At 34.9% G+C, this 13019-nt stretch overlaps 1 protein-coding gene across 1 annotated transcript; it reads right to left on the bottom strand.

Annotated features, from left to right (window-relative positions):
- Positions 1-3539: 3539 nt before the first annotated feature.
- Positions 3540-12929, bottom strand: LOC124153834. The gene is made up of 7 exons (XM_046527212.1): positions 12800-12929; positions 12425-12605; positions 12003-12154; positions 11786-11923; positions 9289-9423; positions 8328-8417; positions 3540-7422 (listed from the first exon to the last, which is right to left on the bottom strand). The coding sequence occupies exons 1-7, from the start codon at positions 12852-12854 to the stop codon at positions 6683-6685; spliced, it is 1491 nt and encodes a 496-aa protein (XP_046383168.1). The 5' UTR covers positions 12855-12929; the 3' UTR covers positions 3540-6682.
- Between the last annotated feature and the right edge of the window lie 90 nt (positions 12930-13019).

The raw sequence follows: 13019 nt of genomic DNA, 5'->3' as shown, positions 1-13019 counted from the left end.
TGAATTAATTACATAAATCCATTGTTATTTCAATGAGATGTTCCTTACCTATCCTAGAGCCACATCAATCACAAAATAGAAAATATATAAAAACTGAGTTAAAAGCTGTTCATGAAAACAGCAATTTGTAAGAGATTACTTTGGCAAAAAATATGGCATCATACACCCATAGTATAACTGAAAATATCTCTTATTTTCTTTACAGTCACAAAATATTTTCACACATAAACCTTGATTAGAATCATATCAACCAACTGCATTTAAGTTAGTATATTTGTACTTAATGATATTGCAGTTCTTTTTGAAATAAAAACATTGAAAACAGACAATAAGATATGTCAATTGAATTTCATTTAAGTTGGCATAAACACTTTCAGTCCATAGAATGGCATACCACGAAATGCAAAAAATAACATACACTCCCATCAAGCAGTTGGTTAATGCAACAGCATCAACACAGGTATTATTCCTGGCAGTTGAGCATGTACACACAACATTTATAAAAATCACCCTACGACTAGATAAAACAATTTTGCGCAAGTCAAAACATTTCTTAAACTGATATAAAACTCCACAATTCAAATATTCATGTATATACTCATGTATATATATATATATCATGTATATATCTTTCATGCACACTATTTCTAAAAATTTCCAGCATTTAACAAGGAATTATTACTCCTGCATTTGAATTCTAAACATACCTATGCATTCAACATGGGAAGACTTAGATGCCAACAGGCATTTCTGTTCACGAAAACACACTGAAAAAACATCGTCAGGCACCAAAGATGTCCCAACAGCTTATCAGACAAAAGCATCTGCAAGCTTACCCTGATTTCTTTAGTGGCATATGACAGTACCTATCAGAACAACTTACATAATTTTAAATTGCTATCAAAATGGCTCACAATGCCAAAGCAATATAAGAGGTGAAAATTGACGGAAGGATGAAATTGATATCAGTGCCCATTAATGATTTAAATACGCATACTGAAAACCAGAGAAATTCAAAATATACAATATTTCTGAAGTTGGAATAGTTCAGAAAGCTATAAAATAACATTTTCACGCAAAGCAAAGACATTACTTCAATGAATATTCTTTGAAGCCTGAATTACATAATCATTTTCACGCACTACTTTGGTGATAGCAGAAATGTTAGGGATTACAACTCTTTTTTTCTGCCATTTGTGACCATTGTGTGTTCTGTACCAGCACAAATAAAATAAAATCCATGCTACCAAGACGTGTCTGGCAACAAAAATATACTGTTCTGTGTGTTAATAACACTAAAAAGTGCTAAGAATGGCAGGACTGGAAATGAACTTGCAATATGGCTAGAGCCAGTATTTTTCCAATCATTGAAATGTATTGCCCAAATGGTCCCAGTACTCATGCATGAGAAAATGATCATCTGATTCAGGGTCAAGGCAAGGTTATGTTTCACATGATATTATACCAAAATGGCAACTATACCATAGCTAACTTCAAAGATATAAATTAACTCAAAGTAGAATTAACATAATTCACTGACACATTTTTAACTTTGTGGTATTCCATTTTAAGGTTTCTTGGTCGGACGAGTTGTACTGGCACCACTTCTTCTTTAAATAAAGTGAACAGGGATTCGATGAATAATCATCATCATCAGGCAAAAATTATTATATATTTATCTTAATATCGTAACCTAGTTACCTTACAGAAGAAGATTGACTATCAACCAAATGTTTTCAGAGGACGAGATTAAAAAGAAGCAATTGGGCACAGTAACGTACCTTGATGCAGTTTCTCTGAAAATGGCTCATCATTTACCAAGAGACGAATTCCACATGGGTTTTAAACCTAATACCACTCTTCCAAGGCTGCTTGTAAAATGTAAGGATTCGATATATCAATTAGATAAATGTGAAGTGCATTAATTGAAATGCAGTGATTGCAATGGTGTCTATGTGGGGCAAACAGCAAGAAGCTTCAGTGTTACAAAAAAGAACATTATTTAAGCACTTACATAAATAACTAATAGTAATTTTGCTAAACACTTAACATGTAACCACTACAGGAGTGATTTTAAAATGAATATTTTACAATTATGCAACAACCGCCACAAAGTTGATTCTAGAGAGCAGTTACAAATTTTAATAACCAGGACAACACTCTCTTAAGGCCGTTTTACACGGTACACGGAATTGCGCAGGTTAGAGCTGCATTAATTTCTAAAATGGCGTGGAATTGCGCGAATGCATGAACGAAATTAGAACAGGGGCTATTTTGCCGTCTCGCATCCATGCATTCTCGCATGTGTTCTAGCAATTCACCGCTTTACACGACGCAATTTTGATTGCGCCTTCACACGTACGTCAGACTGCGCAATTCCGTGTACCGTGTAAAACGGCCTTTAAACAAATATCTTTATCCATCGTTTTCCCCTATTCTGGCATTCATTTCAAAACTCACCTCTTCTTCTGTTAGGTAACTGGGTTACAATAATAAGATAAATACATTATAACTTACACCTGATGATGATGACTCATCGAAACCGGGTCGCTATATTCAAAAAGAGAAGTGGTTTACGTAAAAGTTATCCTGCCAATAAACCTAAGAATTAACATGCTTTATAAGATGTGTTCTAAGAAAAAGATACAAAACCATAGTTATGATTTGTTATCTAGGAAAAAATATTTTCATGAAGCAAGAGTTAGATTTAGGAGATCATGATATTCATTAAAGCCCTAAATGATAAAACTGGAAGTAAAATTTGCCTCTAATAATGCTGCTACCTTTAAACGGAATATACTGATAAAATCTGACAACAACTAGGTTCTGATATTACATTTCATTACAAACAAAAATAATACACCCAGTATTGGGTGGTAGGAAAGTAACCATTATGAAAGGCAAGAGATTGATTGGACCCCAATAAAATTATCTTTCAAAGGCTTATCCCAGTTCATTTCAAAAGACAATGGACAGACATTCCTGACTGGGACTGTGCCACTAAAAACCAGCAAAAAGGTGAAAAACAACAACTAGATAAATGACAGCCCTAATATCTATCCAAATACAGAATATCTATAGTATTCATTCTAAAATTCAGCACCTAATTATTAAATCTCCTAAGTATCCTCCCACCCTTTCCTGCACAAGGTAGACTTCAATAATAGACTCAGACACACAAGAAACAGATCAGATTGGTAAGCTATGAGAGGAGATGAAGTGTACCCCACCAGGTCAGGGCCTATTACAAAGCACAGGAACAGATTACAGTCTCATGACAATTCTAAAGAATCTCATATAGGTATTTGATTAGAAATTTTCCCATTATTTTAATGTGAACTTAGATGTTATGACTTTCACCTGATGACGGCTGGTTACACAATACATTAACACACAATAGTTTATTTACAAATGCATGAACCACTTTGGTGGATCAGAACAGAACATTAATGAATGCAGGAACTAAAATAGGACATACTCCATTTACTGCTCTTGGATCAGTACAATTTGGGCGGTTATATGGTGAATTTTTGAATTCATTTGTTTACACATTCCCTAGCCTGTGTCAATGTATCATATTACCAGGCTTTTATTGATTCCTAACTCATGGCGACTCACACAGTGAGTAGCCAAAATCCAGTTGAAGTTAATGTATCGTGTAACCAGGCCTTGAAAATGAGAAAATATGCACATAATGCCACTAATATTCGCAAATGCCTTAAATCAATAAAATATGTACCAATTACTTTAGGAAACTCAGGATCCATGAATTGGAAATAAGGATTTTAAAAAAACGAAATTACATAAAGCCCTAAGAACCAAATAAGTACTTCCCTCCCAAAAAAAATGTGTAAAACAGATTATGGACAAAAAACATTTTTTCACAAAGGTAACTGTCAGATTAAATCAAATTAAATCTAAAAATTGCAGACAGACTAAGAAATGGACTTTCTCATTTGCCTCCCATTCAATGTCACTTACAAAATAATTTTCCAGTAGAAACTCTATCTCCTGCCACAACCCACCTTTCTTACTGAGCAATTTACTCGAGAGATGTCATTAATCATAATGCCAACGCATTAAAGAAAAGTATAAACCCTATCTTTCAGATTAACAAATGCAGCCTGTTTCCCTCTCAGGTAATCGTTAAATCTAAAAATTTTAATTTCACTAATAGTAAATCTGACTTCAAAGCTATTTTCAGAAGGCTTTCAACTTTCATTTACATGTATAGAGTCTAGATTTACAATAAGTATTATACTGCAATGAGGAGGAGCAATTCTCACAAAACTAGATATTTACCTCATTTTTTTAAGTAACTATGATAATCTTGTAGACAATTGATAAAATTCTACAAATTCATCTGTTTTTTTATATGATTTTAGATTCAATCCAAACTATGAGAACACCACCAAAACATTTTCATCTTAAACCATATACACACATATGTAAGATGAAAATGTTTTGTAAAATACTTTTAAAAAAAAAAGCCCCCCTACTTACTCCTGAATGAAGATTCCAATAATTGCTAGAATAAATTGATCATTTAAAGCATGTAAACATATTGGAAAACAACAGAATTCAAAAGGCTAGAAATCATAGCATGGAAAATTAAATTGAAAAACAGCAGTAACAGTCCAGAAAATAGAATTTGATTTTTCAATTGACTGAAGTTGACTTCACTATGCAAGTGTAACCATTTAAATTTAACCAAAAGGGTTGTCAATGGAATTGTATGATGGTCACCACCAGTAAAAAGTTAACACATCAGACTTTCATAAAAAACATTTCTATGATTAGAATCCCATCTATCACATCAGATAAACTTCGGTACAATTTCAACAATCAAATGCTTAAACAATACCAATACCTCTGCTAGGGTTCTACCATACCTCCTCATTTGTAACAACTTATACTGTAATATCCAACATTTTTGAGTTAATAATGCAGCTATGTAAAAGTTCCAAATTCATATCTGGATGACACAACCCTCAAAATTGGAAACTACCAACAATATGATACACATTGCAACTGTCTCAACCTCTACCCTTACCACATCCATTGCTTTTCCAATTTTTTTTTATTCCACCCATAACTTGAGATGCCAGTCATCAAAAATGATTGACTATTAGAAAGAAGAATGTCTGCCAATTCATCAAAGTCTCCATGAAAGCTGAACACTGGGATTGAATTATGAACAATACAAATAAAGTTCTCCCTCCAAAGATGTATATTAAAAATAAACTGTCTATACTTTATAACATGTCATTTTGATCAAACACTAATTTCATGAAACCACAATCGATTTTAATGCAAATTATCAAAAGTTGAATGAAGTAAGCAATATTGTCATAATCCTCCTCATTCTTTTTCTATTTCCTGATTGATAGAAATGGAGCAGGAATACAAAGATTCAGCTGAATCTTATCAAATCCATGGATTCAAGATCTGATTGTATACAAGGCTTCGAGATTCGTCCTGTCTATGAATAAAAGGAAATACCATCAACAGTAATAAAACTATCGATTTCAGATACAGAGAAATATCTGAGCCATTTTTTAGGAAGGGGCTAGTCCAAGTTCCAAGAACAAGACAGCAGCTGAACTATTCTGATTTTTTTACATAAGAAGCATTTATGTAAATTTCTGCTCAGCACAAGAATGGATAACACACCTAATCTCATTACGTAAACTATTTTATGGATTTTTCAGAGAACACTATCAGTTGATAAGACCTAATAAAATCCTAGACAACAGTTAATTTAAATAATTCCCATTAAAATAATGAATATGTAAGATGAGTTGACGGCACTACAAAAATTATAAGATTATTTCCCACATCATTGAGATAATTTATCTAAGCTCCAGAGATTCATCGTGAGTATTTATTATGGCTATAGAATCTATTCCTATCTCAGTGTGATGAGATTAAGTGGATGACTATATATAAGAAGTATTACCATGAGAATAAACCTTATATCTAACGCAATATGATACTATTTAACTGTTGAGTGAATAGCCAACAAAACAGGGAACAATCACAAATGCCAATGGGCACTGAGCAGCCATCATATAACATGCAGTCTAAAACTTGCAGAATTATCTTCAGATGCCCAAATGATATATGTAGTTAAGTTATACTCTTACAAAGGGTAAAATAAATGCAGTGCACATGAGCTTTATGATTAGTGCAACGTAATAATTAGCATTTGAAAAGAAACAAAAATCAGATGCTCCAATCAAGCACAAACATTTATATCAGGCAATATAAATACTTGTGCTCTACATAAATTGACAATACATAGTTATATTTGAATACCTAATTTTATCTTCAGAAATATCAGTGCTTGTCTTTGTTGCATCAGTGTCATTAAATGTTATAAAATTTATAGCTGCCTCATATGGTAAGTCAGTCATAAAAAAGAACCTGTAAGAAAGTTGTGGGCATGCACTCCTAAAAATTACCCTAAGAGAAAAATATCACATTCATCACCATTTAGTGACACAATTTTACGATTTTCTTTCAAGTGATCAACAATTAGAATTCCAATTTTCAGGTATTGTACCATAAATGGAAATTATCAGAGTTTTGCAGCCTCAAAAACTTCTTTAACTCTGGTCCCAATTCAGGTCCCATGTGATACCATTAAAAATATTGCTTTAAAAACTTGCATCATTAAAAGTCAATCATTTTCTACCGATGAATTATTCCTTCCTTCTAGAGACGGCCCTAGGAGAGAATCAGTTACTTGGGATTCAATATTTACAACTGAGGGCTCCATCACCGATGACTGAGATACCTCTCTGGACCTTTGAGGTGACTGGACTGGAGGAGTGGGCGGAGGTGTATTGTGTGGCGTGACAGAACTGGTACAAGATGAGTTTCCGGCAGCGGCCACTTGTGTGGATGGCATCTGATTCAAAGCCTGCGATGAGATGTCCTCATGCGACACATAGGGAGGTGGTGGACCTTCCCTTGGGGGAGCCGACATCACCTCACAATATGGAGGAGGGTCCACAGGTCGGCCCACAAACTGAACACCATTGTTGATGTTGTATGTCACAAGGAGGCTGTGTGGGTTTTGATTCACCCCATGTGGACCCTGATCTCTACCACTACTGCCAGGAACGCCGGTGGCAGCATTCAGGTATACATCCAGGTCGTACAGTTGGAGAGAGTGGAGCGGCGTGTTAGATGATGGATCCATGGGTTGGTGGTGGGTGAGCAGGGAATGCGTGGCACTATTCCTGGATAATGCACCACCAGGAAATCGGTTGCCACCATTTGAGAGCCGCGGGCAACGCACCCCATGAGAAGAGGTCACAGAAGTAATTCCACCGAGAGTGGAAGAGCGCTTCATGTGAACTCGGCATATGGCGACCACCAATATCGTAACAATGAACATGAATGCCATGGCACATCCTGTGTGGCAAAGAATGCTTCATCAGAATCATGTCAATTTAAGTGCCTTTATTATGCAACTATGTATCACCTTAAGACTGTTTGAATGAGGATGTTGATTTCACATTTGAACAATTTTTCAAGTAATTTTAGGAAAATATTTAGGCCATATTTAAGTTTAAGTTATGAACAACAATGAATTACTCAAGTTACAAGCCATTGTGTTGGACCTCAATAAAATAGAGCACACGAAATTTTCTTCAAACAGTAAGTACTCAACATATGAACAAGATGTGTTCCGAGGCTACGTTTATAGGTTGAAAAATCTAAGCGAGGCAGCAAGAGTCCTGCAGCATACAGCACTTCCTTGCATTTTTGCACTTACTTACAGGTGTCAAAAACTTATCTAGCTGCATGGGCAATGCTCACTTCTCAATGGCTAAATTGATACCTTAAATAAATAGTATCCCAAAAATAATTTCACTATGTGTATAGGCAACATTATGCCAGTTATTTACCACTTTTGTGACTGCTGGCAGTGTATCTTGCTACAAGTGCAGACAAGAAAAAGTATGTCTTTATGGATAATCACACACATGATTATCATTGCCACTTTTTTTCGCACTTAAAAATTGCTTACCCTATTCCGCCCCGGGTACCCCTACATATTTCATATTTTCAACAGTAAATACTATACGGAACCAACTATGCCAAGAAATAAAAGTGTCTTTTATTGCCCTTATAGCTTTGATTCCTGCAAGCAAAATTACTAACAAAAATTACAATTTCCAACAAACAGTCCTGAACCTTTAAGTAAACCTTTAATTATGACTAATAGATCTAAAACTTTTCACTAGATATCAACAAATTTTCAAAGGATTACTACTATAAAGCTACACTACTTCCACTAATTAGAGTCGACATACCAATCACAGTGTAAATTGTAGTTTGCAAAAAGCCCATGTCACTATAACGCTGCTGTTCAGATAGGTACCCATGATCATTGTCCATGTATACTGAAATGAAAATGATAGAGTTTAACGCTGTTGTGATTTTTCATTCACAATGTATACATACATATTTACAGAAACATAAAATTCAACATAGTAAAATAGAAACTAATACATTGTATCACTAAATATAAGAGAAAGATTACCATTACCAAATGCAAGAGCAAAACTACAATAAATTTCAAAAGATGCCAAAAGTTTGTAAATTGATTGTGTAACTCAAACTATAAGCATATCAATGTAAATGAGGTGAGAGGAAAAGTAATTAAAACAAAATATCTATGTAATTAACGAAAACAATAAATAGAAAGGGGCTTACTTCTATACATGCTTGGCTCGTTTGCTGCTATATACATGTACTTCTGTCTCAAAATGCATTTGCTTTTTTGCAGGACATTAAATGATTTTGAATCGTCAAAAACTAGAGATTAAGACAGATTGCTAATTATTATAAATCAACAACACATCTTGGACCAATAGGTATTTCAATGGCTTCCATTGAGATTATCCTTTATCCACAAGCAGAAAGTATGGGACAGATATTATATGATCAATTACTCTTATTCCCAGTTTTCAAACATTAAGTGAAGATCTCAATTGATCAGCCCAAGGATAAAGATGGAGAGAAGGATAAATACATAGGTACTATGTAACTGCAACTTTGGCAGGTCCAGAAATGGTCTATGTCACTACTTACACGGTTAGGCATTTTAATTTTTCCATTGTTACATTCATAAATGACTACAGATAAATAAAACGCATCAATTAGATAAATCTAAATAGATACAATCAGATAAATCCACCTATAGATATAAAAATAAACCAAAAAATATAAAAATACAATTAAATATGGAGTAAAAATGAAAGAAAAACCCACATTTATGCCACTGCGAACAGCATGCGGGCTTCACTTTGACAGTGCAGTTTGGATCACTGCGCTGGTCACAGCACCAATATTTAGGAATGCAACGCCCATCCTCACAGATTATTCTTCCCTGGCATGCATCAGGTCCTATTTAAAAAAAAAGGCACTTTAATTATTCAATTCCAGCAAAGAATACACAAAAATCAAATAATACTTCGCTAAGTAAAATTCAAAGGCACACCTAAGTACATATCTAGAATAATTGACAAGTAGTAAGGCAATGGTACGGCATACCAAAATCACAGTTGTTAGGCAAGTGAAATATGAGGACAGTTTGATTTGTTTTATTTCAACATTGAGACCAACAGGGAACAAAGGAAACATCATTTTTACTTGAAAATTCCAAAATTTTCTCTTCTGATGCATTCTCAAGGGTACAATTCCCAACTTTTTAGGAGTGGGTATCACATTCAAATCCAATCACAAATGTAAGGGCTGAATGAAAGAGGGTAGGAGGAGTGAGGTTGAATAGTCATGTAAGGTAAGAACAGTACATACATCTATCTTATTCTTGCCCATTTTTAATCTTTGACTAAGAGGACATACAAGGATAAGAGGATATTGTGTGTAGAGAGCATATGTCAATTAGGCACAACATCGCCAAAGAGACAGCTAAGTATATCTTTCAAGAGATTACAAAAAGCTTTGAGGTGGAGCAATTTCATTTGCATATTCATGTCATATAAAAGAAAATTACAAGAGAAATTGTTTCCTTCAAATTCAGAATATCTAGGTGAAATAGAGTGGAAAGGTAACATGAATATCACTAATAAGCATACATCTTTTGCCAATTCCACAGAAATTTAAAAAAAAACATAATTGCAACCTTTTGCTTGTTGTAGAATCATAAGGTAAGAACCAGAAATGATGTTAAAGCTGACTCTGCCTCGAGTAAAGAAATTCCCTCTGACACAATATTTATCCAAAATATTCAACCAGTGCCAAATTCATGACTTTTTTTAACCCTTTTGCTCAGGCCAACCTTTTGCAAACCTAACTGTCACATGCTGTGAAAGTGCTGACCGCATGGCAGGGAGGATGTAAAGATACGTTCACAGCAGCCTGCCATGCTAACGTACCGAGTACGTTCACAGCAGCAAAAGGGTTAAATCACAAGGACTTTGGCACCAGTAGAAACGTAGACATGAATTGCAAATGCGATACATTTACATAAGGCCATCAATACGTTATTCACACTACCGAATATATAAATAGTAAGGGATATGACATAAATTAGAAACCTATTAGATTCAGAAAAGTCCACTTTTGATTCATACTTAATTTTCCTGGTATCTACACCAGGAAATCTTAAGAGCAGTTGTGACTTAAGTTTATGACCTCACTCATGCTTCTGAACTTGGTTAAGACCAACTGTGTGTAGCTCATAACACCAGTAGAGTAGCTCTTGCCTTAAACCCAGTTCATCAATTAAAACTAGTTCAGATCAACAAGAATTTAGCTAATAGTCACCAAAATGTACCTCTTGATTCTAGTCATCAGTTTACAGGTAACTGTCCAAAAAACCTTTACCAAGAGCAAGTGAAAAGTGACTGACCTGAAGTCTTATAACCCTCTGACCTTCTTCTTAAGACATTTCGGTAAAAATACATTTCTAACATATCCCATGGCTACACAGTTTTACATGCTCTTTTGTACCTCACAGGTAACTTTTAGCCCCCTTCTTCCTTTTTCTTATTATTCATACATTGCTATAGATCTGATTTTGTAAGGGTGCATTTGTCTATCTTTCCTTGCTACTGTTACATCCACCAAAAATTATACTATGGGTGAAAAAAATCCCATATAAATTTGTGTCGCCACTATCGCTCTCAGGGAAAGACATGTTTCCTTTCTGATAGCAAATAACTCTTAGGGACAAGACAAGAGTAATTCAAATGCTATCTTTCATCAGCAACTAAGGTTGAAAGAAAATGTCATTTTAGGTGTAATTTGTGCACGTCACCAGAAAGGTAATGCGTTCCTTATTCTCTAAAAGTCTCATTATAATTAACTCCTGAGCCTCTCCACTGTCTCCCTATCACCCACCATTTGTTCAATGCTTTGCACCAGCTCTTTCACTTGCGCAAGTCCTGGAATTGCCTTCAAGCCCATCCCCACTTTTTCGCTACCCATTATAATTTTATTAATACACCTAGCAGGGTCCCATTTTCTAACTTGGATTCCCGCACACACTGGTGTACAGAGCTCAGTGTAGCCACTAACATGGAAAAATGCAGCATACTACATGACTCACTGAATCACCCTACATATCTTGGTGTTCCTGTCTACTTTGTACGTGATACAGTGTAGGACTGAAGATAGCAAAATAAGGCTCATAAAGGCAGCTACATACATGTTTCACAAAGATAGAAAAATAGAGACAAAGAAATGTATAAGGAAAGAATTTTCTTATTAAAATGTTTGCTTAAAAATTGCAGTTTGACCTTACCACAATACACAACTGCTTCATCAGCACCACTATCACAATCAAAAAATCCATCACACATGTAGCGACGTGGTATACATTGTCCAGCAGAGCAAGAAAACATCTTGTCATTGCATGACGTCTTTGGATTGAAAATTTTCTCTAGAAACGAAACAGGCAATGTTATCAAGTGAAAAACCAATTATATTATACAATACGAGATTGTGAAAGTTATACTCACTGTTTTTAACATTAACCGTGACAGATTCTCTGAGCTTAACTTCACCATCCAGTTTTGCCTCACAGTTATAATCTCCAGAATCAGACACTTTCAAGTTCTGCACAACCAAGGTCAAAATGTTTAGCCCTTTTCCATATATGACTCTATTTTTACTGAAAATAATTATATAAATAAACTTTCACCTAAATCATTTTGCATCTCCAGCGAAGGGGCAATGTGGGCCACCGTTTGTTTCAAGATAATAAATTGCATCCAAGACGAAACTTGGTAGGATGCGGAACACGTAAAAGGTAAATTTTACTAATAATGCAGAATATTACGATATTCTCCTCCACATTCTTCACAGATAACAAATTATTTGAACAACATTACAATCAACAATACAGGCACATTCTAAACATCACATCTCCACTGAAACTTACCTATTCTGCGGAGTGAAAGGCAGATCCCAGTTTAGGGTATACTGGGGTAAAGACCCTGTCTCTGATACAGCCCTGCATGTCAAATTAAGCGTTTCCTCTGCTCTCTTGTAAATAACATTCGTGCCTTTCGACTTTGGATATGAAATAATTACCAGTTCCACTTTAGCATTTTCCTCCGAGCCTTAAGGAGAATAGGAAATTGTAAAAAATGGGACATACCAGAGCGAATAGAATTAAATTAATCATTTTACAATTGACAAACATTAGTTTAGAAAACGTTGTCGTGTAGAGAAGGATATCCCTTCATAATGCCGGTAAATACGAACTATGCACAAGACATAGTTTTAAATAAAAAGTAAATACTAATTAGCTTACCGTTAGCTTTCAACGTCAAGGATAATAACAAAAACAACAACAAATTACGATCCATTTTACATCATGGCAGACCTAAGTCATTTTGCGCACATCACTCCTATTTTTTAATACGCGCTTTCTTTCTTTTTTATTTTTCATAGTTGGCCAACCGTACAAAGTTCATGTAAACATAAGATTCTTGCGGATTCTTGATTACCACATGCAGCCACACGCTTTGGTA

This window comes from Ischnura elegans, chromosome 2 (assembly GCF_921293095.1).
Source record: "Ischnura elegans chromosome 2, ioIscEleg1.1, whole genome shotgun sequence".
Classification (NCBI taxonomy): domain Eukaryota; kingdom Metazoa; phylum Arthropoda; class Insecta; order Odonata; family Coenagrionidae; genus Ischnura; species Ischnura elegans.
The sequence above is the reverse complement of the archived record's forward strand: the minus strand, read 5'-3'. Positions and strand labels throughout refer to the sequence as shown.

Excerpts from the sequence above, each read along its gene's own strand:
- LOC124153834 (XM_046527212.1), bottom strand. The coding sequence starts at position 12,854 with ATGGATCGTAATTTGTTGTTGTTTTTGTTATTATCCTTGACGTTGAAA. Across the intron at positions 12,155-12,424 it reads CCTTTCACTCCGCAGAATAG|TAAAAATAGAGTCATATATG; the intron begins GTAAGTTTCAGT and ends AATTATTTTCAG. Across the intron at positions 9,424-11,785 it reads TGAAGCAGTTGTGTATTGTG|GACCTGATGCATGCCAGGGA; the intron begins GTAAGGTCAAAC and ends TTTTTTAAATAG.